The sequence below is a fragment of the Piliocolobus tephrosceles genome, chromosome 18, assembly GCF_002776525.5.
Source record: "Piliocolobus tephrosceles isolate RC106 chromosome 18, ASM277652v3, whole genome shotgun sequence".
Lineage (NCBI taxonomy): Eukaryota > Metazoa > Chordata > Mammalia > Primates > Cercopithecidae > Piliocolobus > Piliocolobus tephrosceles.
The window spans coordinates 58,839,786-58,856,211 of NC_045451.1; the positions used below are offsets into that span (position 1 = coordinate 58,839,786).

The 16,426-nt window shown below is 48.1% G+C and overlaps 1 protein-coding gene across 1 annotated transcript in view; it reads right to left on the minus strand.

Annotated features, from left to right (window-relative positions):
* Positions 1 to 16,426, minus strand: part of CABLES1 (Cdk5 and Abl enzyme substrate 1) — a 126,963-nt gene that overhangs the window by 34,783 nt on the left and 75,754 nt on the right. Inside the window, exon 4 of the mRNA XM_023207795.2 lies at positions 8,883 to 8,960. Within this exon, the coding sequence (XP_023063563.1) occupies positions 8,883 to 8,960 (78 nt within the window). The remainder of the gene's footprint in view (positions 1 to 8,882; positions 8,961 to 16,426) is intronic.

Consider the following 16,426-nt stretch of genomic DNA (forward strand, 5'->3'; position numbering starts at 1 on the left):
AACGCCCTGTTTCTGTTAAGTCTGGGGGACCACAAAGGAGGTTTTAAGTTAGGCCTGGATGAATCCAGAGCTCCTGGGCTTTGGAAATCCATTTGGACATCTATGCAGTCTCACTAGACACTGTCTTGTCCTTAATGGGAGCACAACTATGGGGAAGGAGGGGACCTTCTAAGCTTCTTAGGGACCCTTGGTTCCCTGAGGGCTCCCTCCTGGGCCAGGTTTGGATCAGGGGCTTGAGTTCTCCTTGATCTGGGGTTCTTCAGTCTCCCCAGGTTCAGTTTGGGGACAGGCAGATCTTTTGGTGAACCACTGTGGCAGAGACCATAGACTAACTCATGATACTCAGGTAGCTGTTAAAAACTACATTTCCCAGGCTCCCAAGGCGGCCTAGGTTCTGCAAAGTGGAAGCACTCATGGGAAACCTGGAGGTGGAAGTAACACATGCGGAGATCAGAACTTCTGGCAAGCCTAAGGTGGGGGCCCCAGATGGCAGCGTCAACAGCACTTCCATGGGAAGAGCTCCAGGGTAGGGCTGTAAGTGGGTCCTGGCTGTGTTGCCCTCACTGTGTTGGTCCTGGGTGTCTGTGCTGGTTTCTGTCTGTCCTAGAAATCCTGTAAGGTACCTGAAAACCCTGGCCCCACCCCAACCATCAGAGGGGACTCTGATGACTGCAACTCAGGACACTGAGCATAACTACCCTCCATTCCACCCTTCTGTGTCTCTCAGAGCCACTAGGGGCTCGTGCTGCAGGCAGGACTTTGAATTCCTAAAGTAAAAGAACATGAAGACGGACAGTTAACAGAAGCATCTCATTGTATCTGGCAGACGATTTCCTATCGTATGCAAGCAAACTCTGTAAATCAAACAATATTTTATGAGCAGTTAAGAAAGCTCTGTGGCCCTGCCACAAATCCTTTTGTGAAGTGAAGACATGCCTGGTACTGTGACTAGGAACCCTCTCATACAACTATGCTGCACCCTCTCTCAAAGAGAAGCGTTCTTCATGCATGCCATCAGGGCATGAGAAAGATCCTTACTGCTCCCTCAATTGCCTCCTGGAGGTGCTCAGGGGGTAACTTGGGTGTATTGGGGAAAAGGTGTTGGGGAGACTCAAGCTGGCAGCACTTCAGGGTCATGAGCCAGGAACACCCACACCTCTGCAGACTACAGCCACCAGGAGAATTTCACCAGCTCCACACTCTCCACACACCTTCCTATCCTGAAGATGACAATTACCCAGATGCGGAAATTACATAGATTATTTTTCACTTAAGAGTCCCCCCAGAGATGTCTGGTATTTACCTAGGGAGCATGCAAGTCTGCAGGTGAACCAGCAAGCTCCACAGCCTTCCGAAAGTTACAACCCATCAGCTCAGCAGCTGGGGTCCCCAGAGGGCAGCCCGTGTGTGGCACACCTATGAGCCGTGACCTCCAAGCTCCATCTTCACCAAAATGCACACCAGTCAGCCAGTGCTGCCTGCCTGTACTGGTCCCGAGCCAGCACGCCCAGTCCCAAAGGCATGATCATGAAGGGAAACACACTTGGTTCCCAAGTATGCGTTCCAGCTTCCTGGGCTGAACCACCTCCACAGCTGCAAACACAACAGGGCAGATCTGCGGCCACACTGCCTGCCCCCACCTACTACCACCTGGGCAGTTGCTAAGCCTTTCTCGGCCACTAGCCTCAAGTAAAATGGTAATACGGGCACCTACCTTGTGAGGCCGTTGGGCAGATGAAATGAGCGAGCGTCTATCAAGCACGTGGGCCAGTGCCTGGGATGCCATACACTGTAAGCACCATTCAGGTCTCAGCTCCTATTATCACCTCTGTTTATCATGTTCACACACATGCTTGACTGCACCCTTCGTTAATCCTAGAGAAATGTGCTCTTCCCTCAAATATCCACACCATCCATCACGGTAGGGAAGAGCATGCTGGAGACTGCAGTGGCTGTCAGATGCTCGCGTAGTCTGCTTCAAGCAGCAGCTCTAGAGACCACCGTGGGGCCGATCCGTTACCAGCTTGGTGTAAACCTGGTGGCATGTAAAACGACCCCGCACATTTTCCAGTGTTCCCAAGCCTAGGCTGATTAAGTCCCTAGCCTCATGGCCCACACCAAGAAAAAATGTGCCCAATACACGTATAGTGGCAAGAAGCCACCAGATCTGCACATTTAAAAAAATCTCAATTTTCACTCTGATGGTAGTTTCTTTTGCTGTGCAGAAGCTCTTTAGTTTAATTAGATCCCATTTGTCAATTTGGGCTTTTGTTGCCGTTGCTTTTGGTGTTTCAGACGTCAAGTCCTTGCCCATGCCTATGTCCTGAAGGGTATTACCTAGGTTTTCTTCTAAGGTTTTTACGGTTTTAGGTCTAACATTTTAGTCTCTAATCCATCTTGAATTAATTTTTGTATAAGGAGTAAGGAAAAGATCCAATTTCAGCTTTCTACTTATGGCTAGCCAATTTTCCCAGCACCATTTATTAAATAGGGAATTCTTTCCCCACAGAATGGGAGAAAATTTTCGCAATCTTCTCATCTGACAAAGGGCTAATATCCAGAACCTACAAAGAACTCAATCAAATTTACAAGAAAAAAACAAACAACCCCATCAAAAAGTGGGCAAAGGATATGAACAGACACTTCTCAAAAGAAGACATGCATACAGCCAACAGACACATGAAAAAATGTTCATCATCACTGGCCATCAGAGAAATGCAAATCAAAACCACAATGAGATACCATCTCACACCAGTTAGAATGGCAATCATTAAAAAGTCAGGAAACAACAGGTGCTGCAGAGGATGTGGAGAAACAGGAACACTTTTACACTGTTGGTGGGAATGTAAACTAGTTCAACCATTGTGGAAAACAGTATGGCGATTCCTCAAGGATCTAGAACTAGAAATTCCATTTGACCCAGCCATCCCATTACTGGGTATATACCCAAAGGATTATAAATCATGCTGCTATAAAGACACATGCACACGTATGTTTACTGCAGCACTATTCACAATAGCAAAGACTTGGTATCAACCCAAATGTCCATCAGTCACAGACTGGATTAAGAAAATGTAGCACATATACACCATGGAATACTATGCAGCCATAAAAAAGCCTGAGTTCGTGTCCTTTGTAGGGACATGGATGCAGCTGGAAACCATCCTTCTCAGCAAACTACCACAAGAACAGAAAATCAAATATCGCATGTTCTCACTCATAGGTGGGAACTGAACAATGAGATCACTTGGACACAGAAAGGGGATCATCACACACCGGGTCCTGTGGTGGGGGGTGGGGGAGGGATAGCATCAAGAGATATACCTAATGTAAATGACGAGTTAATGTGTGCAGCACACCAACATGGCACATGTATACATATGTAACAAACCTGCACGTTGTGCACATGTACCCTAGAACTTAAAGTATAATTTTAAAAATCTTATGAAGATTAATATTCAGGTAGGAGCTCGAGAAGTTGCTGATTGTTGACAGATGGGGAGTGGACAGTGTGTTTCATTCATAAATTCGTTGTTCAACACAGCTTACTGCTTCTGCACCAGCAGCACTGACAAGAATGAGAATGACCTTCTGCGCTCGCAGGGTCCTTGTAGTGTCTGGTTAAACATCCCCGTTTTATAGATGAGGGGTCTGAGACTCAGGAGGGTTGAGTGATGGGCCCATACATCAGAGCTCACTCCTGTCCCCGACCCTCTCCCCTGCCCCTCACTACAGGGGTGTGGACGCTGAGTGTGGCTAGGAAATGGGACTCCAGCTTGAATAGGGCATCACTAAATCTCTGAACACGCAGGCCCTGCCTGAGAGTTCACGAGGAGTTGGATCATCCGCTGGCATCCTCAGAGTCAATGCCGAGGATGTAATATCCTTTCTCGTGTCTCCACGGTCTCACGCTTCCAAGTCTAACTGGAGAACCACCTTCGCCGGGCACTACATTGGATCCTGCAATCTGAACTCACCCAACTCCTTCCTCTGCTCTAATCAGACATTGTGAGGACTCAATGTTTTTGCGATTTTGTTTGATGATTGGTTTACTAGCTTATTCCCATCTCCCACTGAGACAGAGGACCAGACAGAGGGCACGGAGAGTAGGCTCCACACACAGAGACACTTTCCTTCACCAGTGTATCCACAGCAGGGTGGCAGTGCCCAGCACACAGTAGGTCTCACCAGGCTGCAGGTGAGTGAATTCTGACGCACAACGGTAGCTCCTAAACCTCCACAGAGGTGGCATGCTGGCATGGCAAGGCACTTGGGGGGGGTGGGGATACAGAAAAGTTACAGAGCAAACACCTTGCTTTTACTTAAGACCGTACATTTACTCTAAATGTAGGTGTTGGTCAGGATTTGTGGGCATTTCAAATGTGCTCCAGCACCTCCCTGCCCACCCTCCATTGTCTTGGATTGGTAACTCATTCCCACCCACCCCTTCCCCGGCCTCCATCAGGGCCTTAATTCACTGGGAGCAGAACAAGTGACCTAATGCGCAAAAGAACGAATGAATAGATAGTACTATATAAAGCCTTCCTAAGGTTGGTCTGTCTGCTTTGATCAACTGATGTCAGGATCCAGAATCAGTGTTCAAGTTAAAACCAAGAACAAAATGTGGAGGCCATGGTGGGAGCCAGGGCTGGGAAGCTTGAGTGCAGCGCAAGTGGCCAGAAAACAAACCCAGAAAGATCAGGCCGCCCTGACAGATGCTTTCCATGGGAAGGAGGCTCAAGTACCCAGCAGATGAACTATGAGCTTCCTGCTTTTAGAATTTTCTTGTGATGAAGTTGGAGCTGTACATTAGCCCCTTCATCGGTTGGCGGGTGGGGGGGTGGGGGGGAAGGTTTGTGCTTGTTTGGAACAATCAGGTCCATGTGGCTGGGACCATGTACATGAGCACAATGGAAACATGGAGGCCAGAAAGCACAGCCCTGCAGGCTGGGGCAGCCCAGGTCCCGAGTTCCAGGGTTGCTGACTCTGCCAGGTGGGGGGCTGTGGGCGAGCTTCGCCTAGCTGTGCCTCCGCTGTGAAGCAGGAAGGCCTTTCCACCCCTGAAATTCTATGACTTACGTCCCAGTGACAAAAAGAGCTTCAGTGTCAAAGTAAAGGAATTTTCCCCCTTGGAAAGTCATTAGTTAATACGTACATGAACTGGAGTTGTTTAAAATATGTATGTGTATATATTTATTGGTATATTTACTAGTAAACTTTTACTAGTATATATTTACTAGTACATTTTTATTTCAGCATAGTTGTTTTCCCAATAATTAGTAAAAAAAAAAATTTTTTTTAATCATAATTATAGTAAGTGGGTTATTTATAAATACAATGTCTGCTCATTAAAAAGTTTTAAAAGCACTCTGCTTCTTAATCCTGCTGCTACATCACATTATTTGGAATTGTGCTCAGAGTTTCTTGTGTGAGTACAGAAGTAGACTGTGCTGCAGAAACAAACATGTTCTTTTCTGTTAGGTCTGACAAAGGACCTAATGATATTTTTGTTATAGAAAAAATCCTCTTCTAGCTGGGTACAATGGCCTACCCCTGTAATTCCAACACTTTGGGAGGCTGAAGCAGGAGGATCACTTGAGTCCAGGAGTTTGAGACCAGTCTGGGAAACATTGCAAGATCTCATCTCTACTAAAAATTTTAAAAATTAGCTGGGTGTGGTGGTGCTCAACTGTAGTCCTAGCTACTTGGGAGACTGAGGCGGGTGGATGGCTAGAGCGTAGGAGTTCGAGGCTGCAGTGAGCCATGTTTGTGCCGCTGCATTCCAGCCTGGGCAACAAAGCAAAATCCTGTCTCAAAAACAAACAAACAAAAACAAAAAACAAAACAAAAAAATCCCTCTTCTGCACCTTGGTTTCCTCATCTATAAAATTTGGAGGAATAGCGGATTTGAATCTGTTCACACCTAGGATGTAAAAGGTGGGATCCCACACACTCATTCTGCTTCTCTGTCCAGGGCCAACAGAGCAGCCAACTCTGCTGAATATCCCATGCAGTGGCCGTTTCTGCAACATAGGAGGCCTTCCCAAGCAGCAAGGAGGAGACCCAGGCATGAACAGACACTCTTTCCTAGCACCAACTGGCTGCCACCTAGCATTTCCCTGAGATGTTGAAAAGAATGGAGGGCCACACATATCCACAAGGATGTCCAATGGAGATGGTCTAAGGGCCCTCTTCCTGGGTACTTTAAGTTAAAACGGCTTCCTTTATTTATTTATTTATTTATTTATTTTTTGAGACGGAGTCTCCCTCTGTCGCCCAGGCTGGAGTGCAGTGGCCAGATCTCAACTCACTGCAAGCTCCGCCTCCCGGGTTTACGCCATTCTCCTGCCTCAGCCTCCCGAGTAGCTGGGACTACAGGCGCCCGCCACCTCGCCTGGCTAGTTTTTTGTATTTTTTAGTAGAGACGGGGTTTCACCTTATTAGCCAGGATGGTCTCGATCTCCTGACCTCATGATCCGCCCGTCCCGGCCTCCCAAAGTGCTGGGATTACAGGCTTGAGCCACCGCGCCCGGCCCTAAGTTAAAACGGCTTCCTACTGGCTTTGCAGAAATGCCATAATCTTCACATTAACGATGGGAGGTAGTAACTTCCCCACTCGACAGAGGAGCCAATGGAAGCTCACAGAAGCTAGTAAGTAATAAAAATTCTACATCGCCAAAGTTCTTCACAATGATTATCTTTTACTGTCAGAAATATGGGGTCCTTGCTGATGGGCCCTAGCACTTCTCTGCATGCCAGGTGCCATGCTGGAAACCTTGGATTCACTTACTCCTGGGAGCTGCAGTTAACCTCTGGGAGGCAGATACCAGAAAAGCTCCATTTCGCAGCAAGGTTTCTGCAGATACAGAACTTATCTTGCCTGTCAGTGTGGGTCATGGAAAAACTTACAGCTGAACAGACTGGGGATTAAATCCCCATCCTGGCCCAAAGTCGAGATGTCAACTTTTAAGCATCGATCAGTCATGTCATCTACAAAATGGGGACGAACATCTGGGTACCACAGTGAGGGGTACCTTACCCCGGACCTTGGAGAATAAAACTCATATGGACACTTCAAAGACAAGTGTAGAGAAGCCAAATTAAAGAAACAGAATGAGTCTCCAGCCAGGAAGATCCAAGGATTGCTTGACTGGGTATCTCTGGCACGTATTAAAAGTTGTAGTTAATCGTGTGTGTCATTTTAATGTGTCTCCCCTGCTAAGCTGTAAGTTCAGGGGCACAGGAACCCAATCCATCCTTCTCTACCTTTGTCCCGGGCACCTGGTCACATGACAAGCACTCAATAAATGAATGAACGAGATGGAGCTAAGGAAAGAATGTGTCAATCAGAGAGGTCAGCCAGGAAAATCCAGATAAATGAAGCTGATGTCACAGTGCCATCCAAGCTCTGGCCACGAGAGGACCTGCTGGCAAAGAGCCCGCTACTAATAATACAGATACCCTGGAGGTGTGTGCCCAGGCTGGTCACGCTCAAACATTCTGGGCCCTCGGGCTACTACTTGTAATAAGATGAATGAACTGGCCTCTGGGGTCACACCAGGTCTGTGAGCTGGTATGAGCTAATTCTGTCAAGGAATGAGCCTGCTCTTGCAATGTAGCCAGACCCGGGGCCACAGCAGGTAGGTCAGGCGAAGAGAGCTGCCCACTACATCTCTCTGGGCAGCCCACTGGCCACTAGATAGATGGTCCTTAAACCTCCGAGCTGCAGGATTTGCTGCTACTTTTTCTATAATACCTACTTTGCAAGGTTTGGCTGCAAGGATGTAAATAATGAAAAAGACCAGCTCAAAGTATGTGCTTAACAAACAGTGCCATGATTACTGCTCCTTAAGGCACACATCTCATCAATGACTGAGTCAGGATTCCACGAATAAAGATGTGCTGTTTTCTGTCCCATGGAGCTGACAGTGAAGAGTGCAGATAAGGACCATGGTGAATCGAACAGGCTAAGTCTAGCAGATCTACAGCAGAAAGGGGAGGTCATGATGAGCAGGAAGGCCTGGGGTAGAGCTCTTGGAGACGGTGCAAGATGAACACATGGCGAATCAGCACCAGTGGCCATACCGCCCTCCTTGGGGACAGTGGTCACATGTCTGTGGTGTGGCTGGCACAATGACCAAATGCCACAGCCAACATCCTGTGATGCTTGACATCTTACGCAGTGAACTGTCCTGCCTTTGATACTGGCGGCAGCCTGATGACAGACACCGGATGCATGAAAAGGCGAAGGGAGCATGAGGTCTAGATGCAGAGGAGGAAGGAACATGGGGTTTAGGGATGGCGATGAAGAGCGGAGGCTTTGCAAGGATGGACCCTCAGGTACTTACTTTTTTTCAGAGTAAAAGGAGGGGCTTGTTGATCTCGAGAGGGAAACATTCCTCTGGCCTGTAGCTAGTTACCTAATCTCTGGTCCTGGGACCTTTTTGTTTTGATGTCTGTGGTGGCAGCTCCAGCTTGCTAGTCAGTTTCCAACCCCAAACCCAAGATGCAAGGGGGTGGGATGGGCACAGGGTTTGTTCCAATTCCTTCCTTGACCTACCTTTTTTCCAAAGGTTGGCATGGCCCCGTGGAATATGGTGGGCCCCGTGATGTTCTTGCTTTACAGTATTGGATAAGGTAACAAAATGTAGATTGAGAAAGAACAGGCGAAAGGATGGGGACATAAACGTACACACACAACGAGGAAGCTTTCTGGCTGAAAAGATAGTGGAACATCTTTTTATCGTTCCAATGTACAAATACTGACTTTGCAGTGTCAAAGCAAGGCGACTTCTTGAAAATGGAAAGGATGACCACATTATGTACACGGGTGTGAGAACTTTTCACCCCGAGAACTACAAAGCATGCATGCATATACATACCCGACTTGGGTACTGTCGCGATACGGCAGCACTGAAAATATACTACAGAAGGATCTTCTGCCGCTGATAAGGACTATTCTAAAAAATAAAAAGAAGAACAAACAACAAACACACTAAATGCAAAGACTCAAGCTAAAAAATAAAATCTACAGCAATTAAGCATTTATGGCATTCATAGCAGTATCTGCACGCTCCCACCACCTCCTCTGGCAGATGGTATTCTGCTCTCCTTGCAAAATGCAACCTCAGCATGGCAGAAGTGGGCTGCCTCTCCCCATCCCAATATTAACATGTGAGACAACAGCAAGGGTCACTGATGAGTACACCTGCACCCCTTCTCCTGCCAAGACCTGCTTGCTGTGGGCTGCACATGCAAGAGGGAGCAGACAGAGCTGAGTCCAGGGTGGCCAGGGCTGGGTGAGCAGTCATGCCACATTTAAATCACTGATTTCTCTTTTGCAGTAAACAATGCGAGAGCAATAGTGCCAGAAACTATGAGCAGGAAAGACACTCAGAGGCCATTATGACCATTCGATTTTTCATCTGCTGGCAACATGTTAGGTTCTGAGAATAGATTAAGCGAACAATTACATAATCAGTCTTAGCCTCCATTCCTGCTATAAAGATACTACTGGAAACAGTTCTACGTGATGGTCTTATGCAATCAAAAGCCACTTAAAAAAAACATTAAAACAAAAACAAAAACCCTCAACGCACTTATCCTGGCATCTGAGAATAACTTTTGCCAAAGGGAATTGCTGATGAAAAACTGGAGAAATGAGTGGAAGAGATTTACAAACAACATTCTTTGTAGCACCAGGTCAATACACATCATATAAGGAAGCTTATTTCCTTGTGTCATCCTTTCTTTCGTCAACCATAAGACCAGGGAAAATGGTACTACTACATGCATCAGGGTTCCGGGATTTCAACTCTGTAGTAAAACTAAGAAATCAAATTGTCCTGGGATGGAGTCCAGTTCCCTGGCATGGCAAAGCGGGCCCTGTGTCTCCTGGTTTCTGTCTCTCCAGTTTCAACACCCACAGAATTTCCCCCTGATTTTACCATCGTACCCATGCTGAGGCATGACAGCACCCCCACCTGAACAGAAAGTCTCGCTGTTTTATACTTGTGTTCTTTGCATGCTATTTCTTCTGCCTATATGCCCCACCTTGAAACACCCAGTGAACTCCTATTCATTCTTCCAAACCTAGCTCAGAAGTATCCCCTCCACGGAGTGTTTCCTGCCCCTCTTCATGGAGTTACTTGTTCCCTTTTTGGTAACTGTCTCCCATTCCCCATTCACACGTCCAGGAGGGCACAGATGTGATCCACACTGCTGATCATTTTCCTCCCTCCTTTACTAGAGGGTGAGTCCAGGCAGGGGTTTAGCGCGTGGTGGCCCCTCCGTCTATGTACGTGTATTAGATGGCACTGAAATGCAGTGTGGGCCTCACAGCAGCAACACTTGAGTATCTGTCATGGGAGGGCAGGGCTGCAGGCATCCTATGCAACCAAAAGCCACTTTTGGCTTTTGACACTTTTGGTGTCAATTCCATAGCAGTTCATATCTACAGTGGTTAATGGGATGGGACCAAAGTAACACACTCAGCTTCGAACACCAGCGTCACTTTTGTTTGACCTCGGTCAGCTTACTAACGCTTCTGAGCCTCATTCTGCCCTTCTAAAAAATGCGATAAAATTAGTAACTATCTTATTGGAAAGCTGTAAGAGTACATGAGTCCATACTCAGAGAACCCTCAGAACGGCAACTGGCAAATAGTACACACTCAACAAAACCATCTTTACTGCAGACGAGCTGCCTGGGTTAGGATTCAGGTTTTCCAGCCTAGTCCGTGGACTCAGAACCTCTTCAGACCTGAAAGGCTGTGCTGCCAGGAAGCTGGAAGACCCCATGCACGGGGTCTTTCTACGTCGGCGTAGCATGAGATGTACACAGAGATGCTGAAGGGAGATGCTGCTCATCAGATACCACAGGCCCTGATCCTGGTCACTGTCGAGGACAGAGCGTCATGTCCAGAGTGGACTGTCAAGGCCTAAATGGCCAGGGGTTACATGAATCATGAGCACACCCTGCTGAACACCAGCCACGCTCCTTGGGCTCGCCTGCATGGAGCCCAGCAACAGAGCTTCTCATGCTGCAATGCCCTGTAAATTCACCTACAGAGACATAGAGCCAATACTTATTAAGTACTGATTATGTGCCAAATTCTAAGTGCTTTAACTGATGAGGCACGTCAAGTCAGCGACGTACCAAAGGAGATGCACTGGCAGGTGGGGCAGGGAGGAGACTGGAACTTGAGTCCTTTACCACTACCAACGCCCTTCCCTAAACCTTGCTAGAAAAGCCTGCCCCTTGGGGGCGTGACTGGGTACCCACGGACTTCTTGGATACTAATAAGTCTGCCTTCATCCACGTGTTCTAGGCCGGCTTTCCAGCCTGGCCTGTGGGTCACCATGCCCAGTGCAGGGAGGGGCAAGAGGGTGACAGATCACACATCCCTGACCTTGGAGCTGCTGGAGCCGGGGAGGCCTGCGCAGCCTGGACCCCTCCCCAGATGGAAGGGCAGAGGCTCTCCACACCCTCACTGCCACTCCCTGCCATCTACCCAGGACAAAGGCCTGGAGCAACTCATTCCCGTGTCACTGGGCATCCATGTCCTCTGCAACACAGTGGCAGGAATGTGTTGAACAAACTCCACCTGTTTAGTGATGCTGCATTTTCGTCACTACTCATGCTAAGGTGTCCTTCCTTCCCACACACTAAACTTGTTTGGACGTTTTTAATAGAACAAGAAAATGAGAGAATAAAAATGCGAGTGCAATCCAAGTCTTCTTTCCAATCTTTCAGCCACGAGGTGCCTATCAGTAAATGGGCTGCTTGTTCTATTAAACGAGCACTCACTCTGGGTGGTCCGCACCATTATGTCTAGGAGAGGCTGACAACATGGTACTCATTCCAGAAAAACATGTTATTTTACTGCATAGGTCAAGTTTAGCAACTATGAATATGGACTGTTTCTCAACAATTCCAGTCGGGATGCTACTTCCCTGGTTGGCCAGTCTCAAGTGGCTGGAGGGAGGAAGAAGGGAGTAAGGCGTGTCACATCTTTGGGCTCTTGCCCTCCCTTCTCCAATCATTTCATGGACCCTCAGCTTCTGCAGGGGCCAGAGAAGGAATTCACAGCAGAGACCCACACAGAGGCTCTGGCTCTGTAGCCGGTTTGCCAGTGGAGCTTTCAAGAACACATCATACGTGTTTCCTGAAGTAGTTCTGGCATCTGGGAGGGACTGCAGGTGTGAACCACAGTGGGCAAGTACCAGCAAGTGATGGCTCCCGTCTTCTCGGCTTCTTACACTGGGAAACCTTGAACAGCATGGTTCTGACAACAGGTCCCCTGTGATCAACCGTTATGTTTAGAACCTGTGGGGTTCATGTGAATTTGCAGCTTTTCTCTTTATTAACATTAGGGAAATGTTCACGGTAATGGAGATACACAAGAAAAGAATCAGATGTTTGCCTCCTGGAAGGTACATCTATTATCTGAGAAAGAGTTCAATCAGATGACATAAACAAGCACAGTCCACTTCCGCTGTCAGCCGTTGACCACCCTCACGTCTTTGCCTCTAACCTCAGCGGCTCTCTTCTCTGACGCCCAAATGGCATATGCAAAAAGCCCAAATCATTTCCTGTGACATACAACACTTTACTTGGAGTTGAGATGACCAGAAAATATTACATGAAAGATTATGACTTCAAAAGAGGAATTAATTCCAGGGAGATGGATCTTTAAGGAATTAAAGGTCACATTTCCACATGAACATCTGCCAGAGAAAAAAACAGCAAAGGAAAACATTCCCTGGGGCTACAGCCCACATGGACAAAGCATCTTGGATACACAATGCTTCCTGAAACGTCCAGGGATCCTCCTGAGTGCTCGGAAGCTGAAGGAGCATCGTCCAGCTTTCTTCTTCACGCAGCCTCATTGCCACGCTCTTCGGAAAGCGCTTCTGGTATGAGGGATCTTGCAGCTTCAGACCACAAAGATTCCACAGCCACAATTAGCTCCCAAGACGCTGAGTGTCCATAACAGCCAGGAGAAGCACAAGGACACCACTTAGGTGACAGAGCACCACAGGCCACTTTTCACCAAATTTGCTTTCACCCCCCCCCAGCCCAGCACTGGCAATGTCTACAACGGCAATGTCTCTCACCAGCCAGGATCCTCAAGTATTTCCTCTTTTGCCAAAACACCAGAGGCCTGTTCTATTTCCAGCCCCCTGGGGAGTCTCTGTTGGTTGTGAGAAGGTCTCATCTCTTCCAGGTGAAATGTTCCATTACAACAGAAATATTCTCTTGAGGACATAAAAACAAGCAACCAGCTCCAGGAGGCAGAGGAAAGAAAACCACATCTGCAGTCATGGGGGAGGTGAACACACTGATGCCCAAACACAGCCCAGCAGTGTCCACAGCCCAGGGGTCTGTAATCGCACTAGGCACACATGCAAAAATTCTGTGGCTCATTCCCTCCACGCCCACGAGGCAAGAAAGAATACACCTACAAAGCTGATGTTCTGGGTTCAACTGTGCTCCCCAAATGACACGTTGAAACCCTAAGCCCCAGGACCTGCGGTTGTGGCCTTATTTGTAAATACAGTAGTCCCCCTTATCCATACGGGATGTGTTCCAAAACCCGCAGGGGATGTCTGAAACCACAGATAGCACTGACGCCTGTATGTACTATGTTTTTTCCTTTGCAGTCACTTCATATAGGGCGGGTAGTGAGACCATGTACATATGCTGGACTAAGGGCTGACTCATGTCCCAGATCAGAGTGGGAGGGCAAGAGATTTCGCCATGCTACTCATGCAACCGAGCACTTACGAATTGTTTGTGGAATTTTCCATTTAATATTTTCAGACCACGTGGTTGACTGTGGACAAGAAGGGATTGCTGCAGTGTCTTTGCAGATGTTATCAAGTAAGGATGAGGTCCTACTGAGTCAGAGTGGGCCTTCAATCCAATGGCTGGTGTCCTTACAAGGGGCAAGAAATTTGGAGACACCTAGACACACACAAAGGGAAGAAGGCCACCTGACAGTGGAGACAGAGACGGGAGCGATGCAGCTACAAGCGCCAAAGACACCAAGGCTCGCCAACACCACCGGAAGCTGGAAGAGTTGAGAGCTGATTCTTCCCTTGGGGCTGAGGGAATATGGCCCAGAGCTTTCAGTCTCCAGAACAGGGAGAGAACCCCTTGTTGTTGTCTTAATCACCCAGTTAGTGGCACCTTGTGGTGCAGCCCTGGAAAGGGACACAGATCTCCCTGGCATGGCTCTGGGCCACACGCCCCAGCTCAGCAGGTCCTCTGCACACCACACTGTGAGCACTGTGCACAGAGACGGTGAAGCAGTAAAGGCCAATGTCCGGAGACAAATGAATATTATGAAATCTGGAAAACCCGTTCTCTTCCCAGCTCCACTCTGACCCCTTTTCCCACAGTCGTTCCTTCCTCCTCTCACAATGCTTTATTAAAAACTGGAAGAAGGGGACCTGACCCCTTTCCGTCTCTTCTGAAGGGCTGGCAATGGCATAATGAGAGTTGAATGAAAACACCACCACCAGCAACAAAATGTTCTTGTTTACTCTATTTAAATGCTCATGAGCTACTGGGGGGACGTTTTCCTCCTTAGGAACGACTCCCCTCACTGTTGGATGTGCCTCATCTGGGTACAAGGGCAAAGTGGAGAATCGGTAGGGGCTCCAAGAACATTCTCCACAGAGCGATCTGTTCCCTTCTGCCTGGAGTTGGAGGGAGATGCTATTCCAGGGCAGGAGCTGGGAAGAAGGGGTCTCATGGACAAGAAGGCACTAGAACAAGGAGCCTGAAAATGCCCAGGAGGCCTAGGAGGCACCATGGGATTCTAACAGGTGGGAATAGGAGGAAGAGAAGCACGGCTTAACCCTGTGAAGTGTAGAGCTGCACAAGGTGTCTGGAGCCAGGGAACTGGGGGACATGAGTTAAATAGTCTGATGCATCTGAGAATCTGTGCTAAGTAGCCCACAAATACCACATGGTGGTACTGTTACTGGTGGAGGCATTAGTCTTCTCTTCATTGGCTATGACTGCCACCTCCACCACCACACTTCCATGACCACAAGATCACTGCTACCACAGCGCAGGACAGGCCTCCCCACCTGCTAAGAAGGCACACCTTACCCTACAATCTAGGGAGTGGCAAATTTCTGATAAACAAGTTATATAATCTTCCTCTCCTCCTCCCTCCCTCCCTTACACAAATATTTTCTGAGCACTTAATCCATGCCAGACATTGTACTAGGGCTGGGGATCTGATGATGAATGGCCCAGCTAAGAACTCCCTCCTTGCAAAGCTTAGGGGTGGTTGGGAGATACCTCCACGCAGAGGTGTACGTTCTCTGATGGGAAGTAGGGGGCGCTACTGAGCACACAGGAAGAATAACCCAGCCTAAAGGAGGCAAGGTGGATCCCTGGAGCAAGTGGTAACTGAGACCTCAGAGATAAGTGGCAACCAGTCTACAGTGAGAAGATATGCTGGTGGGAAAACTGGCATGAGTCAGGTTGGGAGAAAGAGCATACAGCCTATTCAAGGAACTAAGTGAATAATAAATGTTCACGGACCTCCACGTGCCTGACCCACCAGTGTTTCCACTCCCCTCTGTACAACCCTTTGACCAACACCCCTGACTCACGCAAAACTCAGGCTGGTAGGCCACCAATCCCCACCAAGTTGTGCACTTACTAAGGGTCACTTACATATGGCCCAAGCCTGTTTATGTCAGTTGTTTTATTATTCATATTTGCACTTGTTTATTGAAGACTGTGCACTGCTGGGCACCGTGGCTCATGCCTGTAATCCCAGAACTTTGGAAAGCCGAGGTGGGAGATCCCATGAACTCAAGAGTTCGAGACCAGCCCGAGCAACATAATGAGACCTTGTCTCTACTAAGAATCAAAAAAATTAGCTGGGTGTGGTGGCACACGCCTGTAGTCCCAGCTACAAGAGGCTGAGGTAGGAGGATCGTTTGAGCCCAGGAGTTCAAGGCTGTAGTGGGCTATGATTGTGCCACTGCATTCCTGGGTGACAGAGCAAGACCTCGTCTTAAAAAAAAATAAATAAATAAAAGTGTGCGCACAAACTAAAGAATGTGGAAAATAAAGAGAAATGTTGTTAAAATTTTTTGTTTAGGCCGGGCGCGGTGGCTCAAGCCTGTAATCCTAGCACTTTGGGAGGCCGAGACGGGCGGATCACGAGGTCAGGAGATCGAGACCATCCTGGCTAACACGGTGAAACCCCGTCTCTACTAAAAACTACAAAAAAAAAACTAGCCGGGTGAGGTGGCGGCGCCTGTAGTCCCAGCTACCCGGGAGGCTGAGGGAGGAGAATGGCGTGAACCGGGGAGGCGGAGCTTGCAGTGAGCTGAAATCCGGCCACAGCACTCCAGCCTGGGTGACAGAGCGAGACTCCATCTCAAAAAAAAAA